Consider the following 21,492-nt stretch of genomic DNA (forward strand, 5'->3'; position numbering starts at 1 on the left):
GGATTTGCACCGCCAACTCGTTGTCAGCAGATATTTTCCAAATCTTTTCATGTTTTAATCAAAGTGCTCACGTGAATTGATGCATTTCGCGATGTAAGACCTGTTTTATCACAATATATATCTTGATTATCGATCAGATCGTCCTGACCGGCCGCCACCATTTTGCGTGAAGCAAACGCAAGTGATACGAGAGGTTCAATCTGATTGGTCCATAGGAGAGGCTTAGAAGGGACATAACTGGTAATAGCCACTTGTTGCGCTACGATCGAGCCCAGTAATTCCAGCCTAGCACGGCTGCTACTTTTATAGTCAGTTAACTCTCTTGCATCGGGAAGATGTCTGAAAGTGAAAGGATCTTCTTTGTTTACTTCTGTTTTCCAGGATCGCCTACGTGGTCTAGTGGTAGAGCGTCCACCAAGGGAGAGCGGAAGGTTCGGGGTTTGATCCCCAGCCGCGTCAAACCAAAAGATGTTAAAAGATGGTACTTGTTGTTACCCTGTCTGACGCTCGGCGTTAAGGGACTGAAACAAGGACTGGTCGGCTCGGAGTCAGTATACTGTGTCTGAGTGGGGTATTCATGTTAAACTGCGGCATGGTATCTCAGTGAGCTAGCACTATAAATCGGCATCTGTCCGTACAAGCAGCCACACTCACAGACAAACACGTGCATGCACGTCGCTATATAAGTGCAATAATCTTGAACGCGACGTTAGACCCCATTTCACCTCACCTGTTTCCTCATATTGAATAAAAGCCTGGTGTTGTAGCAAGGTGGGTGGGTACCCTTGATGAATGAATCAGCAACGCCGACTGGGGCAACCAAAGGGGGCACAGATTGCAGTTGTCCACCCACTTCCCCCGGCACAGTATCCATGGATCCTAAAAGCAGCTTTGATGTATTCATGGATCCTAAAAGCAGCTTTGATGTATTTATGGATCCTAAAAGCAGCTTTGGTGTATTCATGGATCCTAAAAGCAGCTTTGATGTGATATAGATGGAACAATGCTGAGCTGATTGCGACGTTTAGCAACGAAGATATTTCACTGAAATGATGCCTTTACTTGTATGGGAAATTTTGCAGTTCGTTTTCCACTACTAAGTTTGGTTTGAACAATCAGACAGAGCAAGTGAGTGAGTTTTAGCCGCTTTGAGCATTATTTCTGGTATATCGGCATGTCAGCTTGCTGCTGGAGAAAAGACCGAAGTGATGTAGGTCTCTGATCTAGGTCTTCTCTCTGGTGGAACCCACTGATACGGGTCCTGGCAGGGAGAGGCAGAACTGGAGTGAATCCCATAACTGCAATGGCAATGATGGACGTCGACATGATAGAAAAATAGACAGGCTTGTTGGTAAGGTTATACTGAGCAAACATGTAGGTGGTATGTCATCGTCTCGAATAACAGCTTTTGCAGCGCGACGATTAGTGTACGAGTCTGATATGTTTAAGTTTGTGTTTTGCATACAGCAATGTTGAGCTACTTGACGGCGGATGTAACATCTATTCCAGTCAATCCAGTGTTTGAGCAACGCCCACGCCGTCAGGGTACGATGACATGCAGCCAGTCATGTCAACGAGTCTAAACACCCAGTCAGTGGACTCGTGTAACCTTCAATGGTTGCTGGTGACCTACTATTCTAACCCGTAGCACCCATGATTGGTTAGAGTATGGTGACGGTTGCACCGCTGAGAACATGTCATGAAGTGGGTCAAGGTCACAAACACAATGCTGAAACCTCCTCACCAAGACCTCATTTGTTCACGTCTGTTTTTTGTTGTTGTGTAACGCTGCAGTCAGCATTATTCCTTGTTCACGTCTGTTTTTTGTTGTTGTGTTACGCTGCAGTCAGCATTATTCCTTGTTCACGTCTGTTGTCTGTTGTTGTTTAACGTTGCTGTCAGCATTATTCCTATTTACGTCTGTTTTTCTGTCGTTTAACGCCAAAATCAGCAATATTCCAGCTTAATATGACGGGTGTCTGTAAGTAGTCGACTCTGGACCAGACAATCTAGTGACTGATATTAGGAGTAACGATCCCCGCCTTCGGGGTACCATAACACGCAATCAAGTTACCGAATCTGACCAGCCTGTCCATTTGGTCGCCTCGGACGGCCAGCAGCAGGTTGCTGAGGACATTGTCTAACCCGGAACTCCATTTGGTGTTCCTTCCACGTACCTTGCCATGCTTACTTTTCGTCTCGGCTCCCGTGTTTGAATTTGTGTGACTGTTTGACAACAGTGTGTCAAGTGTAACTATACATATCAATTCCCAGACACTCAAGTTTGAACAGTCTAAATTGGACGACAAGCTACAACCAAACCTCGGCGTTACTAAAAGTGTATGTTTTCATTTATTTAAAACATAAACACGTACAGTTTGGTTTTGGTTAGGTTTGTTGTTTAACGCCGCACTCAGCAATATTCCAGCTTTATGACGGCGGTGTGTAAATAATCGAGTCTGGACCAGACAATCCAGTGATTAACATCATGAGCATCGATCCACACAATTGGGATCGATGACATGCATCAACCAAGTCAGCGAGCCTGACCACCCGATCCCGTTAGTCGATTTTTACGACAAGCATAGTCACCTTTTACGGCAAGCATGGGTTGCTGAAGACCTATTCTACCCTGAATCTTCACGGGTCTAAACACATAAAGTAGAAGTCACATAAACACAATGATATGGATGAGGGCACCAACACCAATTCTGACACGCCGGATGCCGAGCCCTGTTGTATTCGGAATATTTGTTTGTTTGTTGTTTAACGCCGCACCTAGCAATATTCCAGTTTTGTGACGGCGGTCAGTAAATAATAAAATCTGGGCCAGACAATCCAGTGATTGGTATCATGAGCATCCATCCACGCAATTGGGATACGATGACATACATCAACAAAGTCAGCGAGCCTGACCACAGATCCCCTTAGTCGCCTCTTACGACAAGCATGGGTTTCTGAAGATCTATTCTAACCCGGATCTTCACGGGTCGGTATTAGGCATGCCGTGATGCAGATGCCAAAACTTACCGGTGGGTTTCACCGAAGTGGTTAACGTCTGAGACTTGCATCACTAAGGGATTTCACCCCACATTAAGCTGACACGCCGTGATGTAACAGGATTACTATTAAAGTCGGCGTTAAACACAACTCACTCACTCATTCAATTGTACCAGGTGTATACAGGTGTATGACTCAAGAGTTCTTAAATTGGATGCGGAGACAAATTGGGAGGTATGCCGGATGCCTAGAGTAGGATGTAGCAATATAGCAGGATGTACCGAATTTAAGAAGCTTATTTGATTGTACAATTCCGTGCAACCAACATCCAATTTTTGTCACATGTAAATGTTAATGTCAACACCAGAGATTAACCCGTCTCGATTACCGAAATATATTTCATAGGTCATAAAAGGCAAAACAGCTATGAAAATTATATGAATGGATCACTGAAAATCAGTGATGCTCCGGGTGTTCACAAAATGGGTAAGCATGTCCTGTCCTGTCAGCAGCATCCGGCACTCACACAATTTGCTTAAACAATAAGCAATGGCGGATTTATTCTCCCTCTCCGAAATCCACTTTCATCCTGTCTTGTTCGTGGCGGGGTAAAGGGAATTTATTCTCCCGCTGAGAAATTTATTTCCATACCGAGTATTTTATCGCGATCACGTGAATCAATCAGATGTCATCACTCTGACATGTAGGTATGATATATCTGGTTATTTGTTTATAGAACCGTGAAGATTCCGGGGTAGAATAGGTCTTCAGCAACCCATGCTTGCCGTAAAAGGCGACTATGCTTGTCGTAAAAGGCGACTAACGGGATCGGGTGGTCAGGCTCGCTGACTTGGTTGCGTGGATCGATGCTCATGGTATTAATCACTGGATTGTCTGGTCCAGACCCGATTATTTACACACCGCCGTCATATAGTTTGATATTGCTGAGTGCGGCGTTAAACAACGAACCAACAGCAACATATTTGTTTATAAATTCTGGAAGGGTCAGGAAAGAAATGTACATGGACACGGGGAGGCTCCCCCCCCCCCCCCCCCCCCCCCTTCCTTCCCCCTTGTAATAAATGACCGGTCCCTAAAAGAGAGGACTGGGGTAATAACATATGGTGTAAGAAACGGTGAAAGAAATTGTAAAAATAATTAACTCTTGCCATGGAACAGTTACAAAATATGTCTTCACATATTCATTTCAGTTTCTGTATCAATATAAGTATGTCACTTTTGAAAGACAGTGTAACGTCAGAAAATATAGACAGGATTCGACTTCCAATACTGCTTATCTTTTTTTGAAAATATGCAGTTAATGTTGAGTTATTGTTTTTCAGGTGTATATATCTCGCTGTGCCATAAAAACAACAATGGGATACAGACAATGCAAGTAGCCTTTGCCTCTTCAATTGTTCGAAGATCAACCTTAAGTCAATATGATTCACTTCATCGGTCAGAGATAGTTCAGTGTGACGCAGGGCTATCTAGGTATACCATTGAGGTAGGCTTAACTGGCCTGTTAATTCCTACTTGTAAGAGAGAGAGAGAGAGCTTATCGTTCTGTTGACAAGGGTGAAATTGATCCAAGGTATTTCAGGCAATATAAGCAGGATTGGGAACCGTGATCACGTTGTTGCTTTGACAAGTATGAAAAATGATGGTGTATGCATTGTGGTGACACGTGTGAAAAATCGCCCTGAAGTCTTTATTTCAAACGTATTTACATATATTGTCATCGCTGTATGTCTTCCACACCAAATACATTTTGTCGGGACTGACATCTACACTTGCGTCCCGCCTTTGAGACACAAAATCACACGTATCAACGTCATAATTCCTGTCCGAGAAAAACGTTTGAAATCCTTTGATCTGCACTTTGATCATTCTGGACAAAATGGCCGTGATGTAAACATCCTCCATTCTCAGATATGGCACGTATTCTGAAACATCCACAAGCTTGGACGAGACGTCCATAGGCATAACATAGAAGTATCCAAGGATGTAGGGAGGTATCAGAATGTACGGGTATTCCTGGAAACTTAACTGATACTTCCCTGACCTCCGAGTCACAGACAAAAGCACAACGTGCCCACATAGATACGAGGACCACTCTGGGGACTGAAGTCTATGAAGGACCTGCGGTAGATCTACGAACACATCATCATCCACCTTCATCACGTGCTGTGTCCCGGGGCAATGCTCCCTCGCCCATTTGAACCCCATTAATATTTTCTTCGTGACGTGAAGTCCGTAGGACTCCTCAATCCCTATCTGAAGGATATCGCCATACACAGATGCTTCTCTTTGGAGCCTGTGGATTAACGTGAATTCCCGCGAATGTCCGAAAAGGTAAACTACCTTCACAGTGGCGGGTATGCGTCTGGATGGCCACCTGCCGCTTCTGGAGACGCTCCCCCAAGTGTCCCTGATGGCCTGTCTCTTGGCATATGCTTGGGCAGTCGACAAGACGAAGATGAGCACAGAAGGGTTGTTGGTCCCACCACACACGTTCTGGGGGGAGGTGATGTACTTGTAACCCAGGCGGTTCACCTGCCGATCCTGGGGGTAGTAAAATGACCTGCCTGGGTACACCCACGACAACAGATACATCGTCATTGCTATGACTACAAGTAACTGGATCCAGCGTCTGGTGAGAAAGATCAGGTAATGTTTCAATACTCGTCCCACACGTCTAATGATTGGGATCATGGTCGGCGTATGTTTTCTATTAAAGCACTGTCTGTATGGCCTTACAACCAGCAGGATGTATGCATCCCGTGTCATCTTTATTGTCCTCTGAGTTTGCCTGAAACGAAAAACCAGAACATTATGTTTACATCCTTCATGTTCAGATTGTTAGGCAATGTTACCCCCATGTTGAAGAAAGACAAGTTCTATGGATGAACAACTTCTTTATTACAGTAAGTGCGACGTTTCAGTCTGCTTGCTGACTCTGTGTCTATTAGACAATTCACTGGCTTCTATTCACTGGCTTCCAATCATCCCAATCAGCTTCCGTGGTTGTTTACCCTGTCTCATTAGTCATTCACTGGCTTCCAATCATCTTAATCAGCTCTCTGTGTCCATCAATCAATTTACTGTATAAACATTGATGTCAATAAGTATATATACCTATGTTGTTCAGCACTATCCGTGTGCGAAATACGCATCAGTCGGAAAGCGCACGTTAAATCTCCAAAGTAAGTAAGTAAGTAAGCACTATCCATCACTTGCTTGATAAAGGTGTTAGGATCTACACCGAAACGTCGCACTAATTATAATAAAGAAGTTGTTCATCCATAGAACTTGTCGTTCTTCATCACACCAACTTCTAAATGCCACTGAAAGAAGTGACCCCATGCTTTTTAACAGATAATAAAACCCCACCAAATTTATAGCAATTACCTTGTTTTTCACGCAAATATTAAACACTAGGAAAGGTGGATGCATAAATTCGTATACAGTGAATTGTTCTTGATCATGTTAGGGTACGGGTAGAAGGTGAGGTGAGGTGAAATTGGGTTTAACGTCACGTGTGTGTGTGTGTGTGTGTGTGTGTGTGTGTGTGTGTGTGTGTGTGTGTGTGTGTGTGTGATTCCCGGACAACGTTGTCTAGCCAACGACATCCATACCCAAAAGTTGATATGTTAACCATCAACAAATGCATGTACTTATACTTTACATGGGGCTACTAGACTAATTTCATAAACCGTATTCGACGTAATAAGCGCTCAGGGCGCCCTCAAAATTAGAAATAGGGGGCTCTTATAAGAATATTATTTTGGTGAAGAAAAACAGCTGAAAGATAAATTTCGTGGTTAATGCTGACAGCCTGACATGTTTATGCACGACAGGTATATTTTTCCAGAATTTAATTGCCCATAACTAAGGGTGCATATAACACACGAGTGCGTGTTATACGTGTGGAAATAAGTGTACATTGATCAATCGGAAGGGTTGCTAATTGGGATTGTTCACTAGCCAATATACTAGCAAATGTCGCCGTGGGCGCTTTTTGCGTCGAATACGGTAATCTGCATCTAGAGATGTGTACATAGGTGTCATGTAAATCTGTGCTTTTGACATACTGTATCCACATACATGTATCATCAATATTTTGAGTCTTTATAAGTATTGAGAAGTTGGAAGTAATCTTGACTAGGATTGTTATGGATAACAATTTCTGTATTATGCATACACAACCTTTCAGGGAAACTTCTTGCCTATCATCATTTATCAATATGTTGTGTCAAAATGAGCCCCTGTAAGGTCGGGGGCACGGGTGGCCCAGTCGTCTAAGGCGCCGAGATTCGCTGCGCAGAGTTGCGTCCGTTGGACACGCCAGAAACCTATGATTGTGGGTTCGAATCCCGGTTCGCCCCGAATATGTTTCTAGATTTGTCAGAACTATACCCGTGGGTTTCACCGAAGTGGTAAACGTCTGAGACCTGCATCACTTCGGGCTTTCCTCCCACATTAAGCTGACACGCCGTGATATAACTGGAATACTGTTAAAAGCGGTGTTAAACCCAACTCACTCACTCTGTAAGGTCATTGAAGGAGGCCATGGTGTCGTTGGTTCATATTAATGTTTTTAAAGTAGAATACTGGACCATGTGTGGACCGGAATATAGCCTTAGAACCTTTGAGGATTGCATACAGAGTGTTACACACACACACGCACGCACGCACGCACGCACGCACGCACGCACGCACGCACATATACACACTATTAAATAATAACCTGTGCATATTGTCCTCTGATGGATGGTTGACATCAATAGCTTGAACACACACACTGCATGTTAACAGACCTGTATCAGATTGATACGGCTCTATCTTTGAGACATGACACGGGTATTGACACCACGTCCTTGAACTTAAGGCAAAGTATGAATACTATTTGCTCTAAGTAGAAGACAACAGGCAGTTTTATTAGGTGACCCACGTTCCCCATTGAGCAGTTTAACCAACGGTAACATGCACTCAGGGATTAATTTAACGGGATTCAAAGGACACCAAACCTCTGCAGTTATTGTGATTTTAGTCTGGTACACAGTATGATAGTACTGATACCTGCCCATACTGATACGTATAACTATGATAAGTTCATATCATACAATTCCCGGCATTATTTTGTGTCGACTTGTCCTCAGTGTACTCAAGTCGATTTATATCCATCAATGAAATATACACTTGTGGGAACTAACTAATGTACTTCTGTTTCACACAGCTTGCATTACGTATGTCTCGGGGATTCTGTGCCATCATCATCATCATCATCATCATCATCATCATCATCATCATCTTTATTCAGCATGGATGTAGGCCATCGGCCCATTTAGCTTCAGTTACAATGTAGCCAACAAACTCTCTTTAAATTACACTATTGTTCCTTAATTGCATTGCATGAAAAACAAACATTGCCAATATTTCAGTATTATCAACAGACATTAGTATATTTTTCTGTAGAGTCGGGTAAAGGATTTCTTGTGGAGATAAATTTGACGAAGATCTGCATAAGCCTCCCAAACAAGCAAAAATAGATTTTCTACATATCCATACAGTAAACTACGGTTATAACGAACTCAAAGGGACTACCAATTTTAGTTCGTGATAACCGTAGTTTACTGTAGTTACACACTTTACAAATCCTTTCTTCTCTTGTTGTTTTTGCTCTATGGACCTGTTTCTATGTTTAATTAATGGGAACCACATCGAAACTGACCTAACGCTCTACGAGACATTAATTGTGATCAACTTGGCTCCACTTGGAAAGAAATCTTCAACAGCGAATAGGACAATGTTTTAAAACCACCTGTTAGTGAAGCCAGTCTTGTTTATATGTACATTATGTCGTATGTTAAACTATGTCCTAAAACTATCAATATAATTATGCTGTATCAGCTGGTTTACCCAAATTTCGCACAATACCTTATCTATACAAAACCTTTTTGAGTTTTGAAGCCTAATTAATTTTACGATGACACATGTCGAACAACATCATATCATAAAATTTTCTGATCATCGAAATCTGTTAAACATAAACGTTTATACCAGTATTAAATATAACGTATATAAAAATAAGTGTGATCTGAATATCTTTGGCATTCTAACAACATGATTCAATGTAGACTTCATAATACCGAGAAAAGACTGTCAAGTAAACAAGTTAAATTTCTCTGAATTCAGGTCACAAGCAATATCCAGGAACCAATACCTCAGCACCATACAATAAAATTGGCAGTAGTTTGCTGTACAAAACGGGAAGAAAACATCATATGGTTAAGTCTCGATAAACTGCTTAAAATACCAAATAATGCCCTTTTGGACTGCAAAACAGCACTATCAAAGTGCTTATTCCAAAGCTTATTTCGTGAAAAGGTTATGCCTAAATATTTATAAGATGTAACACATTTAATAGGAATTTTCCCATAAAATAACCACTTCTCCAATTTAGGAATGACTCCATTTTTGAAAACAACAGTCTTACTTTTATCTGGATAAACACTAACATTGTTTTTAATACTCTACGCCTGTAATGTATTAAGGTGTCTTTGAAGACCTGTTACATTATCAGAAATTAGAACCACATCATCTGCACATAACAAAAAACCAGGATTTAAATCCGGATGCAACAGAATACCAGGATAACACGAATTTTCTCTTTTGTTGGCCAAGTCCTTTTTAAATAAAGAAAACAATAGGCACTCAATACACAGCCCTGTCGGACGCCGACTTTGTTTTCTAACATACCCGAATATCAATTTTTACACATGATTTAAACAAGAAGGCAAGACATTTAGGCAAGAAGTAGGCATCCTAATGGGCAAAAATAGCACTCCCCTTCTTGTGAATCCGTTTCTTTATGCATATGAATCAGAATTTCTTTTCGGATTGGCAAACTCAAAACAGGGTAATTTGGCCAAGAAGTTTAACTTAAGCGTCGTATATCGATGAACTGGTATCGTTCAGTAACAATCAATTAGCCAATTCCCTTCCACTGATTTACCGACCTGAACTAGAAATAAAGGAGACCAGTGAGACCGTCTCATCTGTCTCATATTTAGATCAATGCCTAAAGATTCAGAATGACAAAATACTCTACACAAGACTATATGACAAGAGTGATGACTTCAACTTTCCAACAGTCAACTTCCCTTTTATGTCGAGCATTAATTCAAGCAGGTCCAGCATTTGGTGTTTACATTTCACAACAATTGAGATACAATCGAGCATACTCTTTCTGCCAAGATTTCAAAGAGCGTCATGCTATTCTTGCTCAGAAGTTGATTGATCAAGGTTACAACATTCAAGGCCTCAGTAAAGTTTTCAAAACGTTTTATGGTAGACATGTGGAGAACATTTCCAAATTTGACGCATCACTGACAAAAATGTCAACTCCCTAGTTTGTTCCCGTGTTTTTCAGGTGAACAATTGACGTGCCTTTGCTTGTGTTTGCGACGTGTGCCACCGGTGGAGCAGGATACGCTCAACTTTTCGCTTACACATGGCATCATTACTGTTTGATAGTGATTCATAAACACATGCACATAATATAGTCGGAATTATACAATCGACTCTTCTTTGTGCAGAGATTTAAAATGGATATGGAAAGGGTTTTGTCGCTTTATTAATTTAACTGATTCATAATCAGCCTTAAGACAACCAGCAGTTTTGGGGAAGCTCCTTTCTGCTCCTAGACGAACCATAATTAAGACTCATTGACCGTATCGAATGCCAAAGAAAAGTCAACAAAAAAGGCATAAATTCGACCCTTTTCCTTCAACAAGAAGATATAAATAACAGAGTGGATGATTGGTAGCATAACACTGGCCTGTGATTCTGAATTTTTTCAAACATCACTCCAAAGGTTTATTCTTGTATTCAAAACTGGTACATAAAGCTTATTAAAACATACTTAATATTATAATACCTCTACAGCTATTTGCAGAGAGTAATCTCCCTTTTTATGTAATGGGACAATGAAACCAACAGAGTTGTAGGGAATCCACCACTCTCGAACAATTATAATCAGAGGTATTTATACTTTGAAAATAGGTTTACCTTTCCTGTTAGGTAATGTTAGTTTTAACCGCTGTGCCCGTACCAGAATATGTACGCTGTGTCCCATGCTTGTAAGAGCAGGCTAATGGTATCCTAAAAGCCTCGGACGCTGATGGAGCTATGACTGGTTTGCCTGGCCCAGACTCTGGTATTTATAGGCCTCTATGATATGCATGTAGCTTGAATATTGTTGACTGCGGCGTAAAGCAAGATTCACATGCTATTCCAAGTCGCCCGCTGAAGCTTGGGGAACGAGCATCTCGATCAGAAGGATCACGCGTCGTAACCACCCGATACCCTACCTAGTCGACAAGCAGGGACCCTGGGCTCAGTCGAAGTCCTCAATTTTAAACATGACACGGCAAACTGTAACCAGTGACGTGATCGTGACTCAAATGTTTAAATTAGTTTATCTTCGTTGCGTTGTTTTCAGTCACCTGTCTGTAAAGAAAAGATACGGAAGATCGAGATAACCCTTTGCTATCAGACCAGATTGCAGAGTACTGTAGATCTGGGTCAAACCAGCGAGGTTAACGGGATCTCTGTGTTGTCAGATGCAGGAGCCCTGTGTTATAACATCAGGATGTACCCTGGACAGTGAGTGAGTCACGGCGTGTAAGCTGAATGTTAAACGTTACAAAATTTGATGTGTGAGTGCGGTACGAGGCTGAAAGCACAGTTTTATCAAATCCTACAACCGGATGTACATCAGTTGGAGTTTATTTGAACGATGAGCATATTTCACTCTTCTCGTATTTTAGGTCACGATCACAAGAACGTAAATTATAAATTACGGCACTGTCAACTACTTACACTCAGAACGAAACCTAACGCAAAAATAAACTATATATTTGTGGTCCCAGCCCCTTTTATTTTCAACCCTCGTGTCGGGCTTTTTCATCTTACAGATTTTTAATCTTGTCCATACGTTTATGTTGTTTTACGCCACAATGTCTTGTCCACAGTGACAATTCAGATAACTGAAATATGTCACTAGATGTATTACATAAATATTCAGAGCTTATCTCACAACCCTCTTCACCACTGGCTAACGACACATACATGTATGTACTGCGGTATTTCTGTTGAAGCCAAGAGTAATAGCGGAGGTTGACATTTGTAAAAGCAAAAAGTTACCATTGATTCTCAACAGGGTGCACACGTGGCCTTAATACTTAACAGGCCATGGATACATTAATATGGTCTGACTCAGCAGGTCAAATTCCTTATTAAATCATATCTCTGGCAGTTGAAGGGAATAGTGTTTAATAATTCCCTACGCATGTATGGAACCAACTGATGGCGTGATAGATGCTTAAAGATGTGTCTTTATTAAGGGTAAGTGCAAGATGTACGTTACATAATATCATATAATACACTTTAGAAACTTTAGCAATCATATGAAAACTTCAGTGAATAATTATGTGTTTTATAAAAATGAAATACATAAATCTTATTCTGTCATAAATACCCTATTATGCAATTTTATATTGTTCTAATACATTGCAACAGAGTTGAACACATGCAAATCAGCGCATTGTGTGATCTGCACATGTTAAGCTGCAATGGAACATCTATCTAAAACACCATTCCGCATCATCTCCATAAAAATACAAGTTGAGATAATTTTGACATACAGATTAAAACAAATTATTTCGTATATATGCCATAGGGATGGGACTGGTATTCGCTGTAGAATTCAAGAGGTGTGTACAAAATGTCCGATTGGGATTTGTTTAACCGGAACCCTGGCAAAAACTATTTAGATACACGTGTAAATCGATCTGATTATGCGTACATTGAAGTTACTGAAACGTTATTTTCACTCAAACATATAAAAGTCAGAAGGAATGCATGCATAGTCAGAAAGTAATGTGAACATTGGTAACTTGTGGTGTAACCATGTCGTTTTATTGTTATTGTTATTACGTATTACGTAACTAACAACATGTTACGTAACTAACAATATATGACGTGACTAACATTATCACGTGACTTACCACGAATCCTGGTATTTCTGTGTGAACCGGGGTCCTACTCAGGACCAACCCGGCCCAAGCACATGTCCCAGTCCTAATGATGCTACGCAACACAAGGCATTGATACATCAGTAGGCTTTGTGTTTGTTTTTCTATAAGATATTAATGCGATGCAATGAACTGTTCATGTGTTACCTCGACTCCTCCGGCTCCCACGACATCGAAGGCAGACATCCACATCAACAACGGGTGCATAACGTTTCTTATACCCAACATGTACGTTGGACTTCGACACCAGGCATAACAGTATAATATTTCATAATCCACATACGCTGGTATACATCTGTGTCTAATGTCCTGCTCATGTAGCCATCATCGTCACAGGGTATCGTGGCCGCCCAGCACAGCGATACACACTAAAGTAGACATAGTACAATCTGCAGTTTAAACCGTCGCTGATAACGCTCGTCTTTACGACTGTGTTTATTAAGGTCAAGCGGCCTCCCTAAATGGTCAGTAATTGTGCGTTCGAAACTTTACGATCAGTGTTAAGGGTGTGGCTATAAATGTAACGTAACATAAATCATGTTGTTTTTTGTTTTTGGATTGTCAGTTAAAATATATGGCGTACTTCATGTCAGCTCTCACAGACTTGAGCATGACGGGTCACATACGTACTGTTCATTATCAGCTCGCTTGTCGGTCAACAGCCACTGTTCATCCGCGCTCTGTGTCCTTGTTGCGGGAAAGCTCGGCATATTAGATAAATGAAAGTAGACTGTCATGAATGATTTGATTGAACTGTCGCCATAACTGACACTGACAACACAAATCCATAAGAAAACGTCATAATGCTTATGATTATGAAAAGGGTTTTGTCGCTTTTTAAAAATGATTTTTATTATACAGATTAAAATCAATAAATAAATATAGAAAAGAGGGTCTGGGTGATCCTGGAACAGTCAGGCTGGTTAGACTCACCAGCTTATGGCCGTTCCCCCTCGCAGCGCAGACAGCAAATGGGACTTCTCCCTGGAAGCGCTGCCTTGTCGAACCCACCCAGAACGTTTGGGAGAATGTGAAGACTCACCAACACTGCAGCCTTCTACATTACCCAGATTGTCTGAAGGGTATTCCTGGTAGAAAACCCGAGTACTCTCCCAGTGTCAGTCAACTGTTTGGGAGGTACCAAACCTAAGGCACAGAGAACAATTGGGAGTTGGACAACTTGTTACTCGGGATGCAAGCTTGGCATTTCGAAAGCGAGGTCCGCATATTTGCCATGTTTTTCTTGAATCTTGTCAATCACATTAGTGTCAACAGGGACAGAAAATCCAATGATGTAATTGATTTCATTGGACTTATCAAAAAGTACAAGATCAGGTTTGTTAGCCTGGAGGGGCGGTCGGGTAGCCTGGTGGTTAAAACGTTTGCTCGTCATGCCGAAGACCCGGGTTCGAATCCCGACATGGGTACAATGTGTGAAGCCCATTTCTGGTGTCCCCTGCCGTGATATTGCTGGAATATTGCTAAAAGCGGTGTAAAACCATACTCACTGACTCACTGTTAGCCTGGAAAGTTCTGTAGAGACATAAGTTAAGTAAATCCTATCGTTTGATCGTCGTCACAAAAATGAATTGTTACCTCATGAATAATGGATGATGCCATCTTCAATATTTTGAGACAATGAGTTGATATGACGTCACGTCGATATAGGACAATTCGATAACCAAGTAAACAATTGGCATGAACCAGACAATGAGCATAAGACAAAAATTAAAATGGTCAGAGATAACTACTGAAAATATGTTCATGTATACTCAACGACGAAAGAAACGCGAATACCATACATGTTGGTTAATATTTGAAGTATTATTCATATTCAAGAAATATTAGATTGGTTCGATGCACACACGAACATACTGTTATGTTGTGTGAACCGACGCTCACGAGCGCATCACATGTGACGTCATAGATTCATGACTCGAGATGCACCATTTGTCTTGTGCAGGATTAGCGTGTAAAGTTTGGAAATCCCGTGCAGGATATCGTTATAAGAATAAAGGCACTCTGTGGTAACACTTGACTGAGTGTGAGTTTTGTCATTAAGTGGTAAATATTGGAAATATCTATTCTCAACGTACATACTTCTCCATATGTTTCTATGTTTCGCAGGGGCGGTCGGGTAGCCTAGTGGTTAAAGCGTTCGTTCGTCACGCCGAAGACCCGGGTTCGATTCCTGACATGGGTACAATGTGTGAAGCCCATTTCTGATGTCACCCGCCGTGATATTGCTGGAATATTGCTAAAAGCGGCGTAAACTCATACTCACTCACTCACTCACTCTATGTTTCGCGTTTCTTTTGGTGGTGAGTATATATCCCTTGCTCTGCTGATTAGGTTTGTATCTTGTACATGTCCGTGTATCTATCTACATTACTGTCCTACTTTAACTGTATAGCAACGTTAACGGGGGGATAAGCTGAACTATGTTTAACTTGTCGACTGTATCTGTAGTCAACGATTCTCGACATCGTGCTGTACACGGCGATCGCAAGTAGGAGACGTCGAGATACGGGAGGAGTGCGGGAGGTCGGTGGCTCGGTCCGCAGCCGCAGCATTACCAAAGACGTTAAGAGATGGTGTGCACCCCACCCCCTCCCCCGTCCCCCATATCATAAGTTGTAGCAGTATCACAAGGGATACAATTGGTCTTATGCGTCACGTGTAAGGTTTTATACCATGAGCCTCGATGTCAGAATGACGAGATCTGATTGGCCCACGTGATCTTGATAAAATACTTTATCATACCTCCATGTCAGAATGATGAGATCTGATTGGTCCATTAAATCTCTTATACCCCGCCTGGAGCAAGTAAGGCTGCACGTGGAGGGGCAGAATAAATCCCTTATACTCCGCTTCAAAGCAAAAAGCCGCACGCGTTTTTTCAGTCAGTGGAAATCGCGTGACACAGCACAAATAGATCTCAGCTCAATCTGACAGCTGTTTTCTTTCAATTTTTAATTCGTGTTAATTGTTTTACAATGTCACATTAGAACATGTGGGAAAGATTAATTCGTTGTAGCAGGATCACTCGGCGTACATGGGGTTTTTATGTGTCCCTCGTTAGGTTTTATACCAGTAGCCTCCGAATCGTGGTATAAAACCTAAGGCGGGACGCTTAAAACCCCATGTACCCCGGGTGATCCTAATACAACGTATTATGTACACCGTGTGGTACTTCTACAACGAATTTATCTTACCGTAAGTCCTTATCTGCCATTATTAAAGAATTAAAACAAATTCAAAATTGATAGAAAACAGCTGTTCGAATGAGCTGAGGTTAACATGTGTTATGTCACGTGACTTTCATTGACTCGGAAAAAGCGCGGGGCTTTTCGCTTTGAAGCGGGATATAAAGAATTTATTGTCCCGCTCACAAATCCACGTGCAGCATGTGTTCTTCGTGACGGGGTATAAGGGGTTTATTCTCCGGCTCAGAAATTTATTCCCCCCTCCCCAGGCGGGATACATACATGTGTCTTCTCACCGTGATGCAGTAATGTTGTGTCTTCTCACCGTGATGCAGTACGGTTGTGTCTTCTCACCGTGATGCAGTAAGGTTGTGTCTTCTCACCGTGATGCAGTAAGGTTGTGTCTTTTCACCGTGATGTAGTATGGTTGTGTCTTCTCACCGCGATGCAGTATGGTTGTGTTTTCTCACCGTGATGCAGTAAGCTTGTGTGTTTTCTCACCGTGATGCAGTATGGTTGTGTCTTCTCACCGTGATATACTAAGGCAGTGCCATCAAACATATTTGTGTTTCAAAATGTGTTATGGTTGTTTGTTGTTAACTACCGCACTCAGCAAAATTCCAGTTATACCAGGCCGGTCAGTAAATAATCGAGTCTGGACCAGATATGCCAGTGATTGACACCCTAAGCATTGATCTACGCAACTGGTATAAGATGGCATGCATCAACTAAATCAGCGATCCTCACTATCCGATGAAGGTTGAAAAACGTGTCCAGTTTCGTACTTTCGAAACCCGTGAAGAAAACCCGGGGTAGAATAGGTCTTCAGCAACCCATGCTTGCCGTAAAAGGTGACTATGCTTGTCGTAAAAGGCGACTTACGGGATCGGGTGGTCCGCTGACTTGGTTGATGCATGTCATCGATCCCAATTGTGTGGATCGATGCTCATGATATTAATCACTGGATTGTCTGGCCCATACTCGATTATTTACAGACCGCCGTCATATAGCTGTCATATTGCTGAGTGCGGCGTTAAACAACAAACCAACCAACCAACGAAAGCAACACCATATCGGGACCCATTGGCTCCAGACCCAATAGCCTTAATGGCTGCCAACGAATCGAATTGAATCATTGTCATAGTCATCCACCCATGCTAAAGGTTGTAGAATTGCAGAAGTTCTGCTGTAAATACGATATGTAACCATGAAGCCTGGACACGTCGGAGATAGTAAAATCAGGGGTCCAAAAAGCCCGAACAGTACGAAACATGGACGGATCTTTGGTGGCGTCGGAACAAGTGGGTGTAAAGTGTGTGTAGAAGGGTGTGGAGTCATCCCACAGATGACATCCTTATCTTATCAGCTTGCTGACGGGGTTAACCTCTTTGGTCATGTGGACAAGGCGTCGGACTTTGGATCAGAATGTCCGTGGTTTGACTCCCAGCACGGGACACTGACATATTATGACAGCTACATGTACATATAGCATTCTTGTATAAAATCCTCAGCAATTGCTCTCACTATATTTGGACTAATTCTTCCCAACAATTACATTGAATTCATAACACAATCCTGGCTTAAGAAGAAGCCAAGGAGCAGTTTTAGAAAGTGTGGATGAACCCACTTGATTCAAGTGATCCACTCCATGTCTTGCTGCCAATGTCTGAATGTTCAAGCCAAACTGAATCTTGCCACGAGACCAGTCACACAGGAAGTACTCGACACATTCATTAATTATATAAGTAACTGAATGATATCTGACCATAGCCTCCGTCTGCAGCACGTATTTAAGTGGTACATGTATAGATAGATAGATATTCTTTATTTCCTCCAGATATTGAAGATACATATCATATATGATATTATGTATAATTACAGAGCTGTACAGTAGTACAATTTAACAATAATATGTGAAATGATAACTACAAAATGCATGACAATCAAACATTCTTATAACTGTTTTGTAACAGATACAGCCATTTCCTACAGTATCTTGACACAATAACCATAAGGTCACCCCATAGACTTTGAGATAAAGAGCTAACACACTCAGGCATACCGCCAAGTAGTACAGACAGGACTATATCATCGTCCTCACTACATAGTCTTGCAAATGTAGAGACATCTATCACATCACAAATGATTTCAAATAGTTCATTTCTGTCATTCATATTCAATGTGCAATACAAAAACACATGCTTAATAATATCATGAGCTACAATTCTACATCGACATTCCCTAGATTCTATATTTAGGCATCCCAGCCGTACAAGATGAGACAGGTTTGGGAACAGTTCAGGACGTTCAAGTGCAAGCAGCCTGTGTCTGTGTTCTTTATCATTACGTAGCGAGACATATCTATTTAAGTTAAGTCTAGATATCAGCTTACAGCTTCCTGGTCTGCAAAAATAATCCTTTCCTTAACAATATCAGACCATGCCTTTTTACTTGGGAAGCTACATTTAATAAGATAATCTTCTATTTCTGCATAGAGATTGTATTTTTTGACAAGTCTAAGCATGTTATATACAGGTGACAAAGCACATGGTTTTCTGAAGTTATCCAACGCTATTTCGTATCTAATCTGCCCAAGGCGAGTAATGAATACCTTTTTAAAAACATAGACAGGATAAAAGCTTAAAAGAGCAATTACAAGGTAGCTTAATCAGCTACCTTTTGAATCTCACTTCAAGAGATTAAACACACTCTAACAACGGCATGGTCATGTAAATCTTTAAACAAAATATACTGCCAGGAATTTAAACTCTGGTAAAAAATTCTGGTTACGGTCCCAACTTTTGAATGAATTGTACGAGTGATCATCATTGCTACTGATTTTGAGTGAGATATTTTGAAACCCGTCTTGAAAACGAGGCTATGTCACCATTTTGTAACAATGTGAAAGTTACCAAATCGTCTCCAGAAGGAATCATCCTCTGCACACTGTACAGGGTTAACATTGAAAGGAGTGTCAGCGAAGAAGTCGTTGATCATTGCATTACACAAAACTGGGCTACACTTCCTGGTGGAGTGCCATTATCTGTGATGTGACGTCAGAAGGTTCTGTCCCAATATGCACCTGAATGACCCTTTCAGACAGATTTGTCTGTTTCCATCTAAACATATTACCTTTCATACCACGCTTTTTCAATTTGAAAATACAACCCCTGTCGCATATCATATTGTTTGCCATTTCAATATATAGGTGAGGTGAAATTGGGTTGAATGTCGCGTCCAAGGTTATTGCACTTATATAGCGACGTGCATTGAGTGTGTTTGTGTGGCTGCTTGTACTAGTCCGGACTGATGTCGATTTATACTGCTAGCTCACTGAGATACCATGCCGCAGTTTAACATGAATACCCCACTCAGACAAAGTATACTGACTCCGAGCCGACCAGTCTTTTTTTCAGCCCTTTAATGCCGAGCGGTAACAACAAGCACAGGGTAACAACAAGCACCTTCTTTTAACGTCTTTTGGTATGACCCGGCCGGGGATCGAACCATGGACCTTCCGCTCTCCGGGAGGACGCTCTACCACTAGACCACGGAGGCGGTCACCTACAATGTGAGTTGGAGACAAAGGAATAGTAGTTGCTGATGTAGTTGACCATCATTCATCTACATTTGGGGGGACACGTGTGGCCCAGTCGTCGAAGGCGCCGCGATTCGTTGTGCAGAGTTGCGTACCTTGGGAACGCCAGAAACCTATGATTGTGGTTTCGAATCGCGGCTCGTCCCGATTATGATTCTAGGTTTGTCAGCACTATACCGTGCTCGTGGGTTTTACCTAAGTGGTAAACGTCTGAGACCTGCATCACTTCGGGCTTTCTTCCCACAATAAGCTGACACGCCGCGATATAACTAGAATACTGTTAAAAGCGGCGTTAAACCAAACTCACTCATTCATCTACACTTGAACAGAACAAGTGACATCATTTGGTACAGAGGATGGCTCCGAGGTTCTTCTGTGAACATGTACTTGTGTCTTGTTTATTAGAGGAGAGATAGGTTTTGTCACAGCGGATTCATTACAGGGTGAAGGAGTGACCTTGACAATCAAGCAGCTTCGGCTTGGAACACGATCTTTCTACTCTGATTCATTGGACAATTGCTGCTTCCTTATATTTTGGACAGCCTTTACAAGCAGCACTAAAAATGAGTGAGTTTTACGCCGCTTTTAGTAACACTCCAGCAATATCACGTCTGAGGACACCAGAAATGGACTTCACATATTGTATCCATGTGGGAAAACGAACCCTGGTCTTCGGCGTGACGAGCGAACAAAGCTACACCACCGCCCCAAATAGCACTGTGGTCGCCTAAACCCAGAAAATCATGTTTCTATGTAACTGCTCCAGCAGTTGTTCAGCAGTAACTACTCGAGTTGTTCAGTGTCTGCAACCACAATGAAACACTGCAGGTACACGCCCCCTCTTTATAGGCAGGCTGAGGAGGCACTACGGGTAGCTCAATGGAGGCAGAAGCATTGCCATGGTGTCTCAAGGGTTGCCGTGGTCGCCGAATGGAGGCACGGCGGTCGCCACAGTCAACGTTCAATGCACGCTGTTGATCGCCCAAAGGAGGCACAAGGGACAAGGGAGGCAGAAGCATCGCCCAGATTGACGGGAAAATATTTCAGCAGAACGCATCTGTTACCTGGCGACCATTGGGCGACCACTGTGCCTTCATTCTGCAACAGCGGCAATGCTTGTGCCTCCCTTCTGCCTCCTTTGAGCCACCTTTGAGCAACCAATCTCCTCGGCGACCTTTGTGCGACTGTTTTGAACGTGTTCAAAAATTTACGGCGACCATGGCGTTCATGGCGTTTTCTGAACCTCCTGTGTACTACCTTGGAACGACCTAGGCAACCATTCTGCCTCCTTTGAGCCTCCAACGACGACCTGGCAAATTTTATGGTCGCACACGGGAGGCACAAAGGTCGCCATCCCGTGTAAAGGCCCCATTACTTTTTCCATAGAGATGAAACGTGATCACACTGTCGACATCTGTAGCACCTTATAGCTGATGGAGTGGGTGAGTATGGTTTATACGCCGCTTTTAGCAATATTTCAGCTCTATCACGGCGGGGGACACTAGAAATGAGCTATAGCTGGTGCAAGAAAACGACGCTCCCGGAATGATTGAAGGTACATTTTGACCCGTTCGGAAAGGTGAGGGTT

At 42.1% G+C, this 21,492-nt stretch overlaps 1 protein-coding gene across 5 annotated transcripts; it reads right to left on the reverse strand.

Annotated features, from left to right (window-relative positions):
• Window positions 1–4,692: 4,692 nt before the first annotated feature.
• Window positions 4,693–13,488, reverse strand: LOC124150667 (beta-1,3-galactosyltransferase 5-like). Of its 5 annotated transcripts, none has more exons than XM_046522656.2 (2): window positions 13,384–13,488; window positions 4,693–5,812 (listed from the first exon to the last, which is right to left on the reverse strand). In XM_046522656.2, the coding sequence occupies exon 2, from the start codon at window positions 5,788–5,790 to the stop codon at window positions 4,717–4,719; it is 1,074 nt and encodes a 357-aa protein (XP_046378612.2). In that variant the 5' UTR covers window positions 5,791–5,812; window positions 13,384–13,488; the 3' UTR covers window positions 4,693–4,716. The 5 variants fall into 5 exon arrangements, with proteins under 5 accessions (XP_046378612.2, XP_046378610.2, XP_046378613.2 ...); XM_046522654.2 differs by having other exon boundaries at window positions 13,248–13,488; XM_046522657.2 differs by lacking the exon at window positions 13,384–13,488 and adding an exon at window positions 13,074–13,218.
• Window positions 13,489–21,492: the final 8,004 nt, after the last annotated feature.

Source organism: Haliotis rufescens, unplaced genomic scaffold (assembly GCF_023055435.1).
Source record: "Haliotis rufescens isolate VD_foot unplaced genomic scaffold, xgHalRufe1.0.p SCAF_5, whole genome shotgun sequence".
Classification (NCBI taxonomy): domain Eukaryota; kingdom Metazoa; phylum Mollusca; class Gastropoda; order Lepetellida; family Haliotidae; genus Haliotis; species Haliotis rufescens.

Excerpts from the sequence above, each read along its gene's own strand:
- LOC124150667 (XM_046522654.2), bottom strand. The coding sequence starts at position 13,273 with ATGTCGTGGGAGCCGGAGGAGTCGAG. Across the intron at positions 5,813-13,247 it reads TGGGAGCCGGAGGAGTCGAG|GCAAACTCAGAGGACAATAA; the intron begins GTAACACATGAA and ends TTTTCGTTTCAG.